This window comes from Gallinula chloropus (genome assembly GCF_964237585.1).
Source record: "Gallinula chloropus genome assembly, chromosome: 1".
Lineage (NCBI taxonomy): Eukaryota > Metazoa > Chordata > Aves > Gruiformes > Rallidae > Gallinula > Gallinula chloropus.
In genome coordinates, this window is record NC_140085.1 from 87,763,228 (window position 1) to 87,781,703 (window position 18,476).

At 47.0% G+C, this 18,476-nt stretch overlaps 1 protein-coding gene across 1 annotated transcript; it reads left to right on the plus strand.

Annotated features, from left to right (window-relative positions):
* Positions 1-10,712: 10,712 nt before the first annotated feature.
* Positions 10,713-13,130, plus strand: COX17 (cytochrome c oxidase copper chaperone COX17). The gene is made up of 3 exons (XM_084279381.1): positions 10,713-10,965; positions 12,407-12,517; positions 12,913-13,130. The coding sequence occupies exons 1-2, from the start codon at positions 10,847-10,849 to the stop codon at positions 12,489-12,491; spliced, it is 204 nt and encodes a 67-aa protein (XP_084135507.1). The 5' UTR covers positions 10,713-10,846; the 3' UTR covers positions 12,492-12,517; positions 12,913-13,130.
* The last annotated feature ends 5,346 nt before the right edge of the window (positions 13,131-18,476 follow it).

An 18,476-nucleotide genomic window follows, 5' to 3' on the forward strand; every position in this document is an offset into this window, starting at 1 on the left:
TTTCTGCTGACTTTTGACTGTATAAAGTCTGCTGACTATTGACCAGATAAATTACATCCATTGTGGAATCCCTCACTTGTCACTTGTGACATCTTTTGTAAAACTGGCTTTGGAGTACTGACTGTGTGGTGGTTTCACCACTCCAGCAACTAAGCACCACAAAGACTCTTGCTCTCCACCTCACCCCCCTCCCCCCAGCAGGATGGGGGAGAGAATCAGAAGAGTGAAATGAGAAAACTCGTGGACTGAGATAAAGATGGTTTAATAGGCAAAGCAGAGCTGTGGGTGCAAGCACAGCAAAGCAAGGAATTCACTCTGCACTTTACGTGGGCGGCAGATGTTGAGCCATCTCCAGGAGAGCAGGGCCCCATCATGTGTAATGGTGACTTGGGTAGACAAACGCCATCACTGCCAACATCTGTCCCCTCTTCCTCTTCCCCCAGCCTCTTATATGCTTGAGATGCAGCTACTGAAATGGGGAAAAACAGATGAAAATACGGGACACCTGTTCTCTCTTGCTTTTCCTTTCTTACTATGACTGCTGGCATATTCCTGTAGTAAAAGCAATCTATGGATGAGGGTAGCCTAAAAAGTCAAAGGTCAAAGGAAATGAAGTAGTAGTACGTAGTGATCACAGTGAAAGGATTCACTTCAAAGCCTGTTGAAAGACTCCTGTCATGGTTTTGATTATCGCTATAAAAGCAATAAAATAAAGGTGGAATTAAGGACATTTTCAGCCCATGGTTGAGAACTCTGATTTGTGACAAAACCACAAATTTACCAGTACTTCAGGCATCCTCTGAAGGACATTCATATACTCAATTTCACTTGGACTGGATGAGCTTTGGATGAGATTCTTAATGAACAGGGGTGACAATTGAATGATTTGCTGGGATGAGGTCAGGAATAATGTTGTCCCACCTCAGTAGAATAAGGATCTTGGATTGAACTCCTTAGGGAACTAGTGAATTCCTAGTGTTCTCACTCCTCCCAGGCAATAAGCTGTTTTCACGTTCTGGTATGTTAAGACATTTATTCTCAAAATTATCTTCTTATCTTCAAAGCAATCCAACTACTTTTTGCTTCTGGAGACCTGGATGAGAACTGTTCTTAGAGTTGGGTTCTGATAGATTACATATCTGCTTTTTATCAGGGCTTGGTTCTAGCTTTATCATCTGTCCATTTAAAAAGGAGATAAATTAACTGCTGTATTTGCTGATAGCTGCCTGTTGAGCTGTGAGGAAAAGAGAAAATCCATTGCTGGGAAAAGAGAGTGCATGTACAGGGAGGAAAGCAAGGAAGGCAAGAGGCAGCTGTAACTAGAAGGAGCATGAGGAAGGATGGGACATGTTTCAGGGAGTGGAAGGGGTTCCAGTCATCGCTAGCTTCTTGCTCTGGTGATACCTGTTTCTGCCAGCTCCGTGCTCATCTGAGAGAGGACACTTCTTTCTTTAAAAGGGGAATTCTAAAAACCATTTGGGCCTGTTAATAGTCTGGATGGGACTGTAGCCCTATTTTACTCAGCCAAGCCGGAGGAGAGGCCCTACTGAAGTACTGTGCTCCCTAACACTTGACTGATGGTGCCTGTTCAGCCTGCATGGAGGGTGCTGTCACCAGCAGTGACCATCCTGTCCTGGCTGAGGGTCCAAGCTTCCCCACTCTTCTCTCCCTCAGACTAGGCATAGGGCCAGCATGACTAAGAGCAGTGGTGACTTATCAAAACATCAAGGGCTGTAGGTTGTCTCCTCAAGCTAAAGAAATTTCTCTACCCAGATGTTCAGGAGTTCAGTAGCTAGCTTTTTACTGGCTGCTTGATGGATGTTGTGTACCAAAGCCCATGGTAGCACAGGGTAGCTCAACAGTTCAGCAGGCAGGAAGACATTTAGTATTTATTTATCTGATGTGTCAAAAACTGTGGAGTACCTTGCTGACCACTGCACCATTAGTACTCCACATGCTCTTTCTCCTGTTGTTTACCAAAGTGGCTGGTCAGGTTTGGCTTCCAACTACCTGGAAAAATTTTCCAAGGAGTGGTTGGTTGTGCTTGCCTAATCTGAAGGTTTAGCCACTCTCTTCATGGAAGTTAAATAGCTGTATGGAAGTCTCATTTAAGCTTGTTATTATAATACAGTATAAGTCTTCCACACACTTCACTCTTATTTCCTCTTAAACCATTATTACAACATGATCCAAGGGCCTGGGAGAGGGTGGGAGCTACCAGAAATAAAAGGGTGAGACAGCAGCGACAGGTCGCTCAGGCCATGGGAATAAAAAAGCCAGAATTGGGTGGGGGCTGAACAGAGCCCATTCAAGGACTGAGGAAGGATGCATAAGTATTGCTTCCTTCTAAGGGAAAAGCCTGCATTTGCTCCAGTCTTGAAAATTCCTGTCTTTTCTCTCTGTCTTAGCCTGCACCCACACAGCCCTTCCCACTTCACTCCCCAGTCTCAAACAGTAGAGACTGAGCAGAACACAGTACAGGATCTAGAGAACATCACTGAAGTCTCAACATACTGTTTTTGGGTTCTGTGGCAAGGTTTTGGTGTTGTGGGGAGCTACAGGGGAGGTTTCTGTGAGAAGCTGCTAGAAGCTTTCCTAGGTCTGTCACAGCCAATGCCAGCCGGCTCCAACATGGAACTGCTGCTGGCCAAGGCTGAGCCCATCAGTGACAGCGGTAGCACCTCTGGGGTAACATAGTTAAGAAGGAAAAAAAACCCAAACAAAACCAGCAGCTTTTGCAGCCAGAGAGACAAGTGTGAAGGTGTGAGGAATTCTGCAGGCACCAAGGTCAGTGGAGGAGGGGGTGCTCCATGTGCCAGAGCAGATATTCCCCTGCAGTCCATGGAGAATGATGGGGAATAGAGCATCCACCTGCAGCCCTCTGATGGAGGCTGTGACCCAGTGGGAAGCCCATGCTGAAGCAGGTAACTGGCAGGACCTGTAGCCCATGGAGAGAGCAGCTGGAGCAGGTTAGCTGGCAGGACCTGTGACCCCAAGAGGGACCCATGCTGGCGCAGTCCTGAAGGTCCACACGCTGTGGAAGGGAGCAGTGTTGGAGCAGTTCATGAAGAACTGCAGCCTGTGGGAAGGACTCACCTTAGAGAAATTCATGGAGGTCTGTCTACCATGGGAGGGGCCACACACTGGATCAGGGGAAGAGTGTGAGGAATCCACCCCCTTGAGGAGGAAGGAGTGGCAGAGGATATGTGTGATGAACTGTCTGAAACTACCATTCCTGTTCCCTGTGCTGCTTTGGCGGGGAGGTAGGGAATTTGGGAGTAAAATTGAGCCCAGGAAGAAGGTAGGGATGGGGGGAGGTGTTTTAAGATTTGGTTTTAGTTCTTGTTACTGTTTTTCTTTGGTAATAAATTATTTTTTTCCTACTTGAGTCAGTTTTGGCCATGATGGTAATTAGTGAATGGTCTCTCCCTGTCCTTATCTTGACCTGTGAGCCTTTCATCATATTTTCTTCCCTCCGCCCAGCTGAGGAGGGAAGTGCTGGAGCTTTGGTGGGTACCTGGCCTCTGGCCAGGGTGAAATCACCACACAAACAAACTGTGGGAGTGTGATAGGAACTCAGCATCTAGTATGCTGATGTGGAAACACTCCCTCTTTGATCCCAAGTAAGTCTTTGGGTGGAGCCCCTAGGAGAATCAAACCTGGAAAAATTCATTCTTGATTTTAAATAAGGGACTGGAGTTGAAGCTAATGATGTGCCAGTACAGACAGGGTGCAAGATACCCAGTATTTGGAGAAAATACTGCCCAGCATACTGTACACCGTATTGAAACACAGGGCAAAAGAGTTTATGGGCTTGAGCTGAAAGCTTTTTGCCATGTAGATTGCTTGTATTCCTGTGTCAATTTCTGAAAAATAATTTTACTCCAGCTACATAATGTCTTTGGAAGATGTCAAGGCAAATAGGTTCTCTTGAGAATCCCTGCATATGGGTATGTCCTAATGCTCCTTAAAATCTGACCCTAAGCACTTGATAGTCAAGTCCAATTGATTTCTGGTGGGAATAAGGACTCTAAGAGTCATTGAGAAAGTGCCAGTAATGCTCATTGGCGTCAGGTACAAATTCTTCTCCTGCATCAGTAATAAGAAAAGCAGAAAAACGTAAGAGCAGGACAAATAAGTGATGAAAGTCGAAGTCTAGCTTAACAGCTAATGTGAAAGAAAAGGATTAAGAGTGACTGAATTTTCTGTATTATTTTGTAACTTTGCAAGTAACAGCTCTGGGTATTCAGAAGAAATGTAACGTAGCAAGCTTTTTGCAAGCAGGTTGCAGCACATGTACAGCACATGTCTTGATGCAATATCTAAAAAGAAGTGAGAGGCTGGGATGTGAGTACATGGAAATATGCAGCTGCAGTCAGTGACATCTCAAAAACTGAATGACTCATGTGTTTGTGAATACTAATGGTTCCTTCCAGTGAGTTCCCTCAGTTTGTTGCAAAAGTTAAACTATTTGCTGCAGTGGAGCTTCTTGTTTCATAAAACGTGATCCAGCAATTGAAACGAGCCAGATTTGCTACTGACACAGAGATCAAAATGCTTGCAACCAAGCAGAATAAAATTAATAGCAGTAAGACTGAAGGGAGAAAAAGGATGACTGGAATGTGTGCAGTGGAAAAGTGCACCTGCTGTATTGCTGCTTCTCAGTTGATCAACAGCTTCACATTGTGCATCGGAGCTGCTCAGAAATACTGCCTGGTTTGCAGCAGAACTGAGCCAGGTTGGAAGTTGGTATTACAGAGTATTTTATGAAATTACAGTGAGGCATTTTTCCTCAATGGACAGGCAAGGGTACTTGGATTCTCAGCTACATTTCTGTAATGCTTAAGCACAGCCCTTAGGCAGCATTTGGTTTTTGTGGGGTGACTAATTGGAGATCATCCATGCATGCATGTGGTTCTGTATCTTAACAGTGGCTAGGCTGTCTGATGGCTTGGGGCTACGATCCGATCAGTTCTGACAACTCATTTGGGGGTTATGCAGAAGTTTGAAAGCCTTGTTCTCACCTTTCATGACGTGAAAGAGTGAAAGAGATGTTACGTTTGGAAGGAGCTATATAGGCAGCTGTCTCAGTTAACCCTGCAGCGGAGGAAAAAAATTCCTGAGGACAGCAAAACTTCCTCCTGAGTGACTAGTATGCATCTTCTTTATGCCTAAACTCTTTTAAACCTGTGTTATTTTCTTCCTGACTTTAAACTGAAAACAGATCTGACTCAGCAGAGGGACAGGCCTTTGCAGATTTGTGTCTTTTGGAGGATCAGTGAAGTTATTTTCCAAATACGGGTTAGGATTTCCTGATGTACTGAGCCTAGAAACTGCCAGACAATACATACTTGTCTTCCTCACCCATTGTCTCTTGTTATGCCAGTAGCACATGCAGCCATTTGAGTATGAACACCTGGCCTTTCCTTCCCAGCAGTCTGCGCAATGGGACCTGTTCCAGAATGCTTGGATTCCCATGGGTGTTCCCTCCACCAAGGGGAACAGCTGATCAGCCAGCCCAGTGAACGCTGAAGTAAACTTGACCGTGCTTGAAAGGCACATCCAATGTCTCTTGCACATCTCTACTGTGGAAAAACTGCTACCTGCCACTTTGTGGCACAGTACAAAATGGCAGCTTCCTTCTTTTGCCGTGTTCCTGAGAGACTGCATGCTGAATTTGCTGCTCTGGCTTTTGCAGTGACGCATGGCAAATTTACAGACTTTTACTAATATGTTTGGATATGCTTTCAGTGGGCACTGAAAAGAAGAGGCATCACATGGAAATTATGATGGTCATAATCTTAGCACAAACTGGGGAGAGATGTGCAGAAAAAAAAAAGTGAGAAAGACATAAAGATTTTTAAAGTTGATACCAAGCAGTGATGGGTTTTGCTTTTAGTTTTTGTTTTCTTCCTGCATGATCATTCCAACTTCTCTGAAAGAGTCAGTCAGTGTCCGGGCTGTACTATAAAACCACTGGTTTCTTAGCAAAAGCAAGTAGCAGTGGCAATTCTTGAAATTAGTTTTGCTGCACATTTCGATTGGCACAAGAGTTTCTGCTCTGCCTGTTGTTGTAGGAGGGTCCCCGTCTTCCTTACTGCAGAGTCCTGGTCCCAGGATGAGACCCCAGAATTTCTGGGATGCCATGGGCAGAGTCCTGCAAGCTCAGAGAGAGCAGTCCTGGTTCTAAAGTGGAAAGTGACTGCAGTCTTGCAGACTGCCTTCCACCTTCAGCCTCCACTGCTCTGAAAACTTGGCTGAATTTCTGGCAAGAGACCATCTGTTTGCAGTACTGGTTTGGAGGACATTCAAAGAGACAGAAATGCCTTTAAAGTAATCTTGATTCCACTCATTTCTTTAAGGCCTTCCTTGCCAGTATGGAAGGAGACTGTCCATAGAGCCTTCTGTGGTGATCTTCCAGGAGGAGATGGTTCGACCCTGTGGTACAGCATCCCTGCCTGCAGAACTTGTGCCGTAGTCCTGAAACATGAGGATTTGCTTCTTCAGCCTGGGAAGGGACTGTCACATCACTTCTTGAGGTCATTTCAGCCCAGTGAGCCACTTGCCTTCAACTAAAGATGGAGGCTGAGGCTCAGAGGGGATGTAATTAAGCACCTTAGTCTATTCCATTATAATGCACTACAGCAAAATTCCTTCTATCTCACCATTCATTCTCTCTGAGGCAGCACTGCTGAGCGTTTGGTAGCTGCAGGCCTGCAATTTGGACCAAAAAGAGAACTTCAGTCCTGTACTTGGGCAGTTAATGTAATAAGGAACAGGGCCTTGACAAGTCACCTTTTTCAGAGGTTTGAAGTCCTTTTTTTTTTTTCCCCCAAGGGGTACCTAAAGTGTTGACCAAAACCACAGACAATTAGACAAAACATAGGGTTTTCTGGGCTGCTGGAGCAGTGGCTGTCTCGTGTTTATACTAAGTCAAAGACAAAAATATTTCTCTAGACCAATGTTAAACAGGTTTCTTTCTTCAAGATGGTAAAGGGTTATTGATTCCCAGAATAGGCACTATGTGAAAAAAATATCAAGAAATGTTCAGCTCTGTTTCAACACACACATTTTCCACAGCTAAATTTTCATTCTATCGTGTGTGTCAGAGTTGTGAGAAGTCTGGAAAACCCCTGACTACCCAGACAGCTACTTTCAACTGACATTGTTAGGGGGGTTTTCCCTACCTAACAGTAACAATTAATGTAAACACATTTCTGAGGTTCCTTGAGAATTCTGTCCATTTGAGTCTAACGGACAGATGAAGATATGTCAGTGGCAATGACTGCACTGCTACTGGGATGTTTATACATTGTCAGTCACTGCTGTGTATTCTTTAATTCTGATAAAGGGCTGTATGGGGAAAATAATTTGGAACCCCATGGCAACTGGAGACACTCCCCCTATTTCACCTGTTATTCCTCTAAATCCGGAGCTGTAACTGTCCAGTGCTGTCTGTAGTCCTTGCACTCTCACATGTGACACCAGGCTGCCAAGTGACATGGTAGATTGAGGGAGAGTCTTTTTTTCATTATCTCTTTCAGAGACTTTGAGATTGTCACTTGAATCCCCTTTCCTGGGTACTGGTTGTGACAGTTTCCCAGCAGTCTCACCTTCATAGCCTGCCCTTAGCTCTTCGTCTTTGACTGGTAGATAAATCTGTCTGTCCTGACACATGCTCTTTAATATAATTACTCTGCCACTGTTAGTAGCCAGAGAGCAAATGAAAGCCAAGAAGCACTAAGTTAACCATTAATCCTTATGCACAATGAAATGTCAGAAAAGGCTATGGTCTCCCCTCTGCCCTGTACTCCAAACTGGTGTAATCACTAGGAAAACATGTTAAGTGTGGTTTAATTGCAACTTCCTTCCTTCTCCTCCCTCCCAATCCCTGTCCCTTCATCTCACCAAGGAGTGATTCCTTCTTCCAGGGCGATTCTTACAAACCATTACCGTGCAGGCAGCCCAGCCCAAGTAGCAGTGCTTCTCCTTAATCTATCTGGAAAGCTGCTTGAGTTAAAACGGAGTGCTGTTTGCAGAGATGCTTAGTCCCACAGGCCACATATCTTTGTGCAGACTGTTCTGAAGTTTTTTCCTAAAATGACTGAATTTTAGCCTCCCTCTGCCCTTGGTTTTCTGTAATTCTGGCAGGAGTATAAAATCTGGTGGTTTTTTGTCTTTTCCTTGTTTCTACAAGCCAGGTGATTCTCATGCAAACTCTTTTTTTAAGTAAAAGATGTTGTGAAATAAAAGATACAGTTCACTCACACTGTATCTTGTTCACTCACACACTTCTTCCACAAAGAACACACTCCCCCGCCCCCTTTGAGGTTCTTTACCACAAAGTTTGTGTTGCTATCACCAGCTCTATCTAGGTCTTCGGATAGTGACCAGTTGATGAAACTTGAGGACAAAAAGACCAAACTAGTTAATTTAAAAGGAAAACATGCCTAGTATGTTAAAAAACTAACAGCAAGGCACTACTTTGGAGAGCTGATGCATGCTTTTGACAGGCATTTCAGTCTCAGCTTCATCTTGCAGCATGTTTGCATGGATTTGGGAAAAGCATATTCTGGTCAAGGTATGCAGCCTGTACATCTTCCAGTTCATCATCCCTGGCTGCATGATCTCACAACGCCTGTGTGCTGAACCAAGATGCCGCATGGGCTTAGGTCACCCTGAACAATCTTCCCAGCCAAATGGGATAGCTGGGGACAGGCCACTGAGCTGAGATTCATGGATAATTAAGTAGGTGGCCAATTAGGTGAGTGTTAGATGACACCATTTCAGAGGCAGAATGGCAATGCATTGGCAATCTCCTCAGGAGCCTGAATTTCAAGGAGTCTCACTGTCAACATGCCACAGAGGTGCTTTGATGGTGAAAGCAGGAGAGCCTCACCTACCTGTGCCATGAACATATCGACCTTTGGACTTCTGGAAGAGAGCTAGGTTCTATGCCTGTGGCTTCCTGACGAGGGGGAGTGCAGGGGCAGGCACTAATCTCCTCTATTTGGTGATCAGCGATAGAACCCAAGGGAACGGTGAGAAGCTGTTACAGGGGAGGTTTTAGGTTCGATATCAGGAAGAGGTTCTTTACTGAGAGGGTGGTCGGGCACTGGAACAGGTTCCCCAGGGAAGTGGTCACAGCACCAATGCTCTCAGTCACACGCTCTGACTTGGCTGGCCCTGTGTGGAGCCAGGAATTGGACTTGATGATCCTTATGGATCCCTTCCAAGTCAGGATATTCCGTGACTCCATACGTCTTGTCTCTGTGACAACAAGAGGATCAAAAAAGAATCCTCTACCATCATTTACACATTGAGGGAGCATGAGTTGGTGGTGGTGGCATTCACCTTGGTGATCCAGAGAAACAGAACAGTAAAATCTCTCAAGAGGGAATGATCTCACTTCTGGCCTGGTGTATTGGAAGGGTAAAAACTGAAAATAATGAACTAATTCTCTCTCTCTCACCCAGGGTTCTTGAAAACAATGTTGTGTGCTATTTCATGCCTTGTATAGGGCAGGACCCTTTTCAGTCCTGGAGTGTTCAGATCGCTAGCAGATGTTTTGAGTTCCTGAGTTTTGCTGCGATTAACATCATGTAACCTATTTTACAGGATTTAGCTATATACTCTTCATCACAGATCAAAATAAATACCTTTGTGATTGACACATATGGGATATTCTGCCACAAAACCCTCATCCTAAAACTCAGAAATTAATTAAATACCTAAAATACAGGTTTTGTCTCCCTCAAAATGTTGTTGGCATTCCTACAATTTTGGATCTGCCTACTACCTGATATAAAGTGCTGATTCTTTGACTCCCAGTATACCCATTAAAAGGTATAGCAGCTGTATCCCAGTGAGCATATTCTTTTTGTCCCCTTCCCAGCTCTCTGCCGACTGTGTAGCCCTTCCTACATTACCTGTGTGAGGTGTCTCTGGTTGGCAACTGTGCACATGTAACCCTGTCATGATCAGGGCCAGCTGCCTTGGAGACCTGACTGCTGAAAGTAGCAAAACAGCCAAGTACAGGGCATATTTCTGGAAGGCAGGAGTGGCTGCTGATGCCTGGTTTGGGACAAACAACACAGGAAAAGCAGCTCTCTATCTTTTCCCTTACTGCCCGCGTCAGGGACTGGCCAGGCAGGCCCCCTGCCACAGAAAAGCAAGACTTCACACGTTGCCAGTGGTGATGGCTATTCTGCTACGTGCCGCGCGTCTACACAGCCACTCAGCTCTCTGGGATGAAAGAACCGAGACCGTCGTTTTATCCACTACTTAAGCAGGCAAAGAGAACTTCAGGTAGCTGGCTATCGCTTTTTGGATCACGGAGCCCGGCTCCGGCAGAACCGAAATCCTCCCCGCCAAGCGCTGCTCTGGCAAAGCAACGGTGGGTGGCCAGTCCCCTCAGCGCCGGGCGCCATTTTTCACCCTCCTGCCCGCTCCTCTCTCCCTTGTCTTTATGCCCCGGGAGTGTGGAGCGCTCCTGGAGAACGCTTCTCTCGGCAGGCTGGCTGCCCCTTGCAGAGCGGGGAACCCTCAGGCAGACGCAACCAGCCCCACCGTGAGCTGGGGGAAGGGCAACGCTGGGGCAGTGGCGCAGGCGCGCTGGTGCTGCTACGAGACTCGGGAAGAGGCGGGAGGAACGTGCGAGCGGGGGGTTTCCCGGCATGCTGCGGGGCGCAGGCAGGCGTGAGGCCGGGCGGGAAGGGGCGGCCGGCGGAGGCGGTTACCCGGAAGCAGCTGAGCGCCTGGGGCTGCGAGCGCTGCGGCGGAGGAGCACAGCTCCCTCTTTGCGGTTTCCTCCCCGCAGGCTGAGAGTGCCCGGGAGCCGCCCGCCATGTCGACTGTTGCTGCCGCCAGCTGCGACGCCAAGGGCGCGGCGGGGGCGCGGGAAGAGAAGAAGCCGCTGAAGCCCTGCTGCGCCTGCCCCGAGACCAAGAAAGCGCGGGACGCCTGGTGAGGGCCCCGGCCGCCTCCCCGCCCGCTTCGCCCGCCTCGGTGGGGGGGGGGAACTGTCCTCTGGCGGCCCCCAGCTCCCCGGGGCGGTTGGCAGCGGTCAGTTTTCCGCAGCCTTGGCTCGTCGTTGGGCTGCTGGCGGGTTTTAACCGGTCCCGCTCCCGTGCTGGCCCGGCGGGTTGCCCTCCCTGCCCTTCTCAGTGCTCCCTTCCGCCAGTGTCTGCCCCTGGCAGCCTGCCGGGGTGACTTCTGAGAGCCCTTTTCACCCCGAGGATGTTGGAGCACCCGAGAGGAGTGGGAGAGGAAGGAGAAAGAGCAAACATCTTTAAAAGATAAATTATAAATTAAGATATTAGTGTGTAATAGCCTTAGATTAAAAGAGGTTTTGGAGATTACCTTTTAATGCTGCTTACACATTTTCATTACTGTTGACTGAAGCAACAAGTTTCATCGGGTGGGAAAATTTTTACTGCTTAATTGAGTTCTGAGCACTGTTACCTTTTAAATAAAACGCTTTGCAGATCTTGGAGGGTGACATTTCTCACAGATAAGTTTATAGCTTCTTCTTTGTAATTATAGGCTTAGTCACAACCATAGGACCTATCAGATAGCGTGAAGCGCTGCTATCTTTTGTGATAGTAAATTCATTCAGTCTGGTGACCAAACTGGTTTTTTCCCACGGACACGTAATACTGATGCCATTTAGTAGGTGATGTAATGCTGGGCACTGTATTTTTGCCAAAGTTAAGGGGGTATGCCTAGTTATATAACAGCGAAGGTGAGGCCAGGGCCTTCTAAGAAAAGGGTGATAGGATGAAAGTCCTGGGTGGTCAGCACACCTGTCAGTAAATGATTAAGAAAACAGGGTATTTTAGGTGTTCTTGATTTGGTAGTTTCTTCCTTTGGCAGCAAGAATAGCGTGACCTGGCAGGTGAGGGTTGACCTGTGACATTCTGCAGCGCTCTGGAATCCCCACCTACGGGGATAGGAAGCATTCTGCAAACCAGTCAAAGAGCAAGTCTGATCCACTTTTGCAGTATATGCAATATGCTGACGATGTCAGGCTCTTACCCTCTTTGCATATGGATGAGAAGCATCAAAATTTACCATGTGTGATAGATCTTTTAAGGGTGGCTAGACAGGCTTTTTTGCTTCAAGTTCCACATTGTCAACTGAAGCTAGACCAAAACATCATTCACTGCCCAATCTATTCTGTACTGGTCTCTTACTGGAGAAATGTTGTTGCTTCTGTACAGAATGATTTGAAACTGGTTGCTGATGAGATCAGCATATTTGATGAAGTGATGCAACAGCCTTGTGTTTTATAACAAATCCCTGTCTAGACTTGCCCAGAATACGCACTGCCCTGTCAATAGGAAATTCTGTTATGTGTCTCATCAGAGTTTTAACTGCACCACTTGGAAATCTTCTTGTTTTGCAGCATCATTGAGAAGGGGGAAGAAAACTGTGGGCACCTCATTGAAGCTCACAAAGAGTGTATGAGAGCTCTGGGCTTCAAGATATGAGTGAGATGAGCAGGACTGTGGATGTGGTAAGTGCAGCTTTTGGGACCTCTGCCTCTGAAGTGCCCTGGTGCTACTTGGAGGGCAGGGGCTACTGTTCAGGACGGCAAAAGGATCTTCCTTATGAGAGGGAAGGCAAAGTAATCCTCGTTGACACTAGTGTAAGTACTGCTGTCCTTGTGAGGCTTGTGAAGCCTTCTGACAGCGTACAGCCTTTTTGAGAGTATCTTCAGCCGTAGAGTATGGTTCTGCCTCTCTTGTCTTCTAATAGATCCAAATGTCCACTTAAATTTCTAATGGTAGGGCGGTGTGGGGATTGGGGTTTGTGGGATGGTGCTGGATTTTTTTTGTTGATTGTTGAACTGTCCCTCAATATCCAGTGAAAATCCATGTTTTGTGAAACTCTCCTTCCTCTCTCTTCTAGATGATGTCTGTGGTGTGACTGTGTTCTGGAAAGCTGCAAAATAAATTATCTCTGCAACCTACTTCAAAGAAAAAAATATAAACAAAGAGTCTATTTATAAAGTGTCTAGTCACAGACTGTGGATCACGTCTGTGGCTTTTCAACTGTTAGCTTTTGACCACTGCTGTAGAAAATATATATTTTTTTTTTCTTCACAATAAAAATCTGAATGGACAGTGTTTCTGACTTCTGTTGCTTTTAATGAAAAAAATAAAGGCAGTGCCCTCATTCAAAACTGTGCTGCAGGAGTGGAGGAAATGAGAGGATCCTCACTTAAATGAGAGCTGGTTCCTCCGTTGGTGTGGGTGCGCAGGTGGGACTTCGGTGGGTTTTCCCTCTGATGCAAAATGAGAAACTGTAGTAGCGCTGCCCCAGTACGACTTTAGGTCAAGTCATGCCGAAACTCGTGCGGTTTGTGATGGAGGTGTAACTTTATTTCTACTAGGGCAACCACAGCCCTATAAAGTTAACTTTACTTAAAGCTGGATTTGTTTTCCCCTGTTGAAGAACGTTGGAAGAATTCTAGCAGGTGTGCCCTAGGATTCCAGCTTCATTCTTTGCAATGATGAATCAAACAGTTCCCATATGAAACTGAAATTCTTGAGCCAGTAGCCCTTCAAGGGAAGGGGAACAGATGACTCCAGATGTGTGTACAGGTAACTTGAAAGAAAACCTTTTTTTTTAATGGCCAGTGCTTGTCTGTCTTGTGCTAGACTTACATAGGCGAGGTTTGCCCGCTTGCTTTGCCACCTGTGTGGCATGACAGTGGGAGGGTGGATGTGGCCTTGCATTCCTTCTGGCAACCCAGAGCAAGAAGTGCAGTCAATAGTGTGTTACACATAAGGGACTTCGGGTTTCATACTATGTCTCTGTGCAAACTCCCAACATTTTTCTTCCTTTGGTGAGCTGCTTAACATGGCATCACTGATGGCTTCCTCTTCTTGCTGAGGTGTCTTCTCTGAGACTGAAGTTAGGAAGCCTGTGCTTTGTCTTCATTGTTCTCTTGGCTTTAATTCTGTTGGAGGGACGGGTGCAGTCACTTCTCTGCCCGCTGTACAAGGGTGTGACGATTGGTGCTGTCTCTGCCAAGGCTCCCAAGTTGCGTGAGGAGAGTTTAGACTCTGCTGTCTGGAACATTCCACAAAGATATGGGAGTCTGAGGAAACGGACTCTCAGATGCTGGCAGGGGACAAGCTGGGCTGTTAAACATAGCTCTACACTGCTTGTCTATTCTCCTGCCCTGAGATTGAGTTGTGCCCATGTTGGCTTCCAGTCTAGGAGAAGATGCAGGTGCAGTTCTGGCCAAAAGACTTCTCCAGCACGGTAGCTGGCTGGGAGGTGCTCCTCTTGGTGCTTATTGTTTTGAGGTCAGAAACTTAAATAAGGTCATTTATTGTTGAATGAATGGGCTTGAACTGAAGAGAATGTTCAAAGGTGGATAAGCACCAACCAGCTTTGTGGTAGCATGTCCAGTCTGGGTGAAACTGGAAATGGTGCCACAGAATTAAGAGCAGGGCAAGGATTGGCAGTGCTTAAGTAAGAACAGTGTGCTGTTTAAATTGAGTGAAGAAAATTTAAAAAAAAAGGGCCCCCATATGATTCTACACAAATTCTAGAGGGTTAGGAAATGGAACATCTGGGCATGGGCAAAGGTAAAAGCATAGTAGATACTTTAAAAAACTGTTGGAAGGAAGACGATGAGCGGGATGCTGCCATACCTGTGTGCAACAGGTACAGGTACAGAAAGGATCCTGGGCAACTATATATTTAAGGTAACAATGGAAAAACCTTGTGCTCAAATCTCACTTCCTGCTGAGAGGCTTCATTTGTTACGCAGGATTCCTGTACAGTGGATTCAAGTCTTGGTTTGGGGAGTAGGCGTTACGTGTGCTGCATTATTACTTACCGATGGGGCTGGTGACAGACACTGGCCTGCACAGGGTGTACCTGTGTGGGCATAGACCATGGCAGCCGCTGGAAAATTGACTAAACTACATAGCTTAGCCCAACTAAATGCAGGCCGTGCCGTCTTTGTCACTTTGTGATTCATCGTGAACTTGCCTGGAGCAGGCTTCAGACCTCTCCTAACTGTTGTAGATTGAACGTAACTTGAAAGAGCAAGCAGACACTCTGCAGCTACAGGGTCTATTAATATGTCAGTAGCAGTTTTGCACACTTGCCAGTGATGTGCTAATCAAAAAGGAAATGTCTGATTATGGCCTCTCTAACTTTAGGCCATCAAGGTCTAAGCGTCCTCAGCGCAGTTGATGAGTCGGCTTACGGGATCAGAAGTGAACCTGTAGGCTTCCTGAGGATGGGAAAAATAGCCAGTCGCTTCAGCTGCTGTGGGATGTGGGACTGCTAATCTCCATGCGGTGCTGCCCTCAAGGACAGGATTTATTTGCCAAACACAGTGCAGGCTGCACCTGGATTGCATCTTCACATGGGACTAAATATTAAGTGCTGCTGGTTGAATTCATTGTAAGGGAGGAAACTGGTGGGGTACCTGTTTACACGCTGCCAATCTGAGTGCTGAAAAGCTCGCAGAACGTGTCTTCCTCACAGACTGATTTTGTTGTAATGCCTGCATGCCCCCTTCCACAGAAGAGTCTTAATGCCACTCGTGTTTTTCCATGTGCTTGATCTCTTGGTTCCAAACTGGTTTGGGCCTTGGCATCTCTCTTTTAATGCTTGTGTGGCTTTCCCCTTCAACCAGTGTTGGCTTTTGAACACTCATCTCGGATGAACCCCAGCATCCCTGGATGGAAGGCATGTATTCTGATTCAAGGCAAGGCATGGCAATGAATTTTCTTTTTGGAAAATTAAGAGCTTTTTGAACTCTCCTGGAGTGGAAAACTGAAAATGATGTGAAGATGGTCTGTATGGCTGTTGTAGTTTTGTGTGGCTGGGTTCTGGTAAAAAATGGGGGGCTGTGGGGTGGCTTCTGCAAGAAGCAGCCAGAAGCTCTCTGCAGGTCCCACAGAACAAACACCAGCTGGCTCAAGGCCGGAGTCGTTGCTGACCAAGGCTGCACCCACCAGTGATGGTCACAGTGCCTCTGGGAATCACATTTAGGAGAAAAAAAAACAGAAGCAGCTGCTTTGTGCCCCCAGAAAAGGGAGTGAGATGTAAGAAACTGGGCAGGCACCAAGGTCAGGAAGGGGAGGAGGGAGGAGGCAGCCCAGGTGCCGGAGAGAAAGATGCCCCAGCAGCCTGAGAAGAAACCCATGGTGGAGCGGGTGTCCCCCCACAGCCCATGGAAAAGGCTGAGACCCCACCTGCTGCCTGTGGGAGAGGCCCTACGCTGGAGCAGGTGGAGACATACAGGAGATGCGACATTCTATGACTGCACCCCATAGCAGTGACCCACGCTGGGGCAGCTGGTGAAGAGGTGAAGCCTGTGGGAAAGGACTCACGTTGGAGAAGTTCATGAAGGACTGTCTCCTGTGGGTGGGACCCCACAGTACAGCAGGGGAAGGGTGTGAGGAATGCCCAGCCACACTAAGAAGGAAAAACACTCATGAAGAACCGATCGAAACTCCCACTCCCCCAGTCCCTGCCCCTCCCCGTGCAACTACGGGGGGGAAGAAGGGAGCAAAAACATGACTAAAGTGCAGTCTGCTAAGAAGGGAGGGGTGGGGGGAGATGCTTTAAGATCTGGCTGCACTTCTCATTACCCGACTCTGGTGTCACTGGGTGTGCAGGGCAGTGTCATCAATTAGAGAGTTTTCTGTCCTTTGTTCTGTGCTGAGTCTGTTCTGCCTGTGATGCTGATTGCAGAATGATCTCTCCCTGTCCTTATTCGTCTCCCGAGCCTCTCAATATGTATTTTCTCCCCTGTCCAGCTGAAAAGGGGAGTGATAGAGTGGCTTTGGTGGGCACCTGGCTTCCAGCCAGGGCCAAACCACCACAATGGCCATGGTACTCTCAAGGGAGAAAGAAAGGTTTGAGCCTTGGTGGTTTAACTACTTTAAAAATCTTTAAGAAAACTGGCCCTGAAAACATCTAAATTAATCTCCAGCGTGTGTGTGGAGATCCGCTTCTTAAAAGGCTATAGGATTCTCTCTACCATGTCGTGTTCAGCCCCCACAGAAGAGTTGTGTGGTTTCTAACAGGAGCTTTTTTTCTGTTGCTGCTGTGGGTTTAAAGCTTCCTGTCTGCCTTCCGCAGGGAAGGTGCAATGGGCTGTCCTCACCCAAAGTGCTGGCTTTGGCAGCACTGTGAGCCCAGCACAAGCCTCAGGGGTTACTGCGATCCCATTGTCTGTGTTCTGGAAGATGACAGAGGAAGCACCTCCTTTGTCCTAACGAGTCGTTAACATCGTGTTCCAGAGTATTTTCTAGCTGAGGAACAAAATTAATAATGGGGGTGGGGTGGGTTTGTCACTTTCTTTGATGTTGCCACAGAAGTGTTTTGGTAGAGTGGAAAGGTGGGGGCACTTGGAGTGTTACTTCTCAGAATGCTGCCTCTAAGGCAGGGCTGATTCTACTGCTATTCATAGCAGTTCTGTTTTGTCTTGCAAGCCTTATGTAATGTGTCACAGAGCCACAGAACACTGGGAGTGTCACAGAACATTAGGAGTGTCCCTTGTAAGTGTTCCCAGTCTTGATGCCCATTATATCAAACACAGCCCATCCTGGAAAGAGCAGCCCTTATAATACTGGTTTTTTTGGGGGTTTTTTGCAGAGGCCCGAAGGCAAGTTGTTGTTGGGCTCACCTAGTGAGTATGTGGCAAGGGTATGAAAAATGGAACTTTGCTCCCAAGATATTTTTTTTTAATGCTTTGGCTCTAAGATCATCCTTCCTTCTTTGCAGAGAAGGTCAAGGAAATGGAATTTCTTTTCCCTGTACCTCCTGCAGCTGAGCCTTGTTCTGCTTCAGTTGGTAGGGTTTCTTTCTTCATTTAAACAAGGGGCCACCGGAGACAAAGGTTCCTGTTTCACTTCACCCTTAGTGGAAAGCATCTTTGAGAGTGGATCGCACTCATCCCCTGGGCGAAGCTTCATTTGTCGTGTTTCCTTCCCACACAGCGACTTTCGCGGCTCCTGGGAGCCATACTGCTCCCTTTTGCACGTGGACTGACCGTTGTAGACGCGGATTGTACTGTTCAAGACGGTGATGAATTCTTTAAGGCTGCCATAAAGCACTGCTTCAGCCTTACCCAGCAGGCAGCGTTGTTCCAGAGCACTATTAGTAGAAGAGGGGATTAGCGTGACTTTAAGTGAATGGTGCCAATGGGAACGGCATATTAGGCAGGGCAGCTGCAAGCTCGGCCTGAAACACGACCACCCTTGAAACCCTACCTCTACCCCACTGACCTGTGCAGGCTGACTTCATCCTGTTGACTGACCGTATGGGTTGCGTCAATCCCTGAAATGTAACGGCTGCCTGGCATCGGGGCAGCTCCTGTGGGCACGACTGATAACGTGCTACTGGAAGCAGGGGAGAAATGCCATTTACGCATCTTTTCCCTAGCTGACCACGGAGGGCTGAGCTTGGTGGGTCCCTCTTGTGCCCATGTCCCA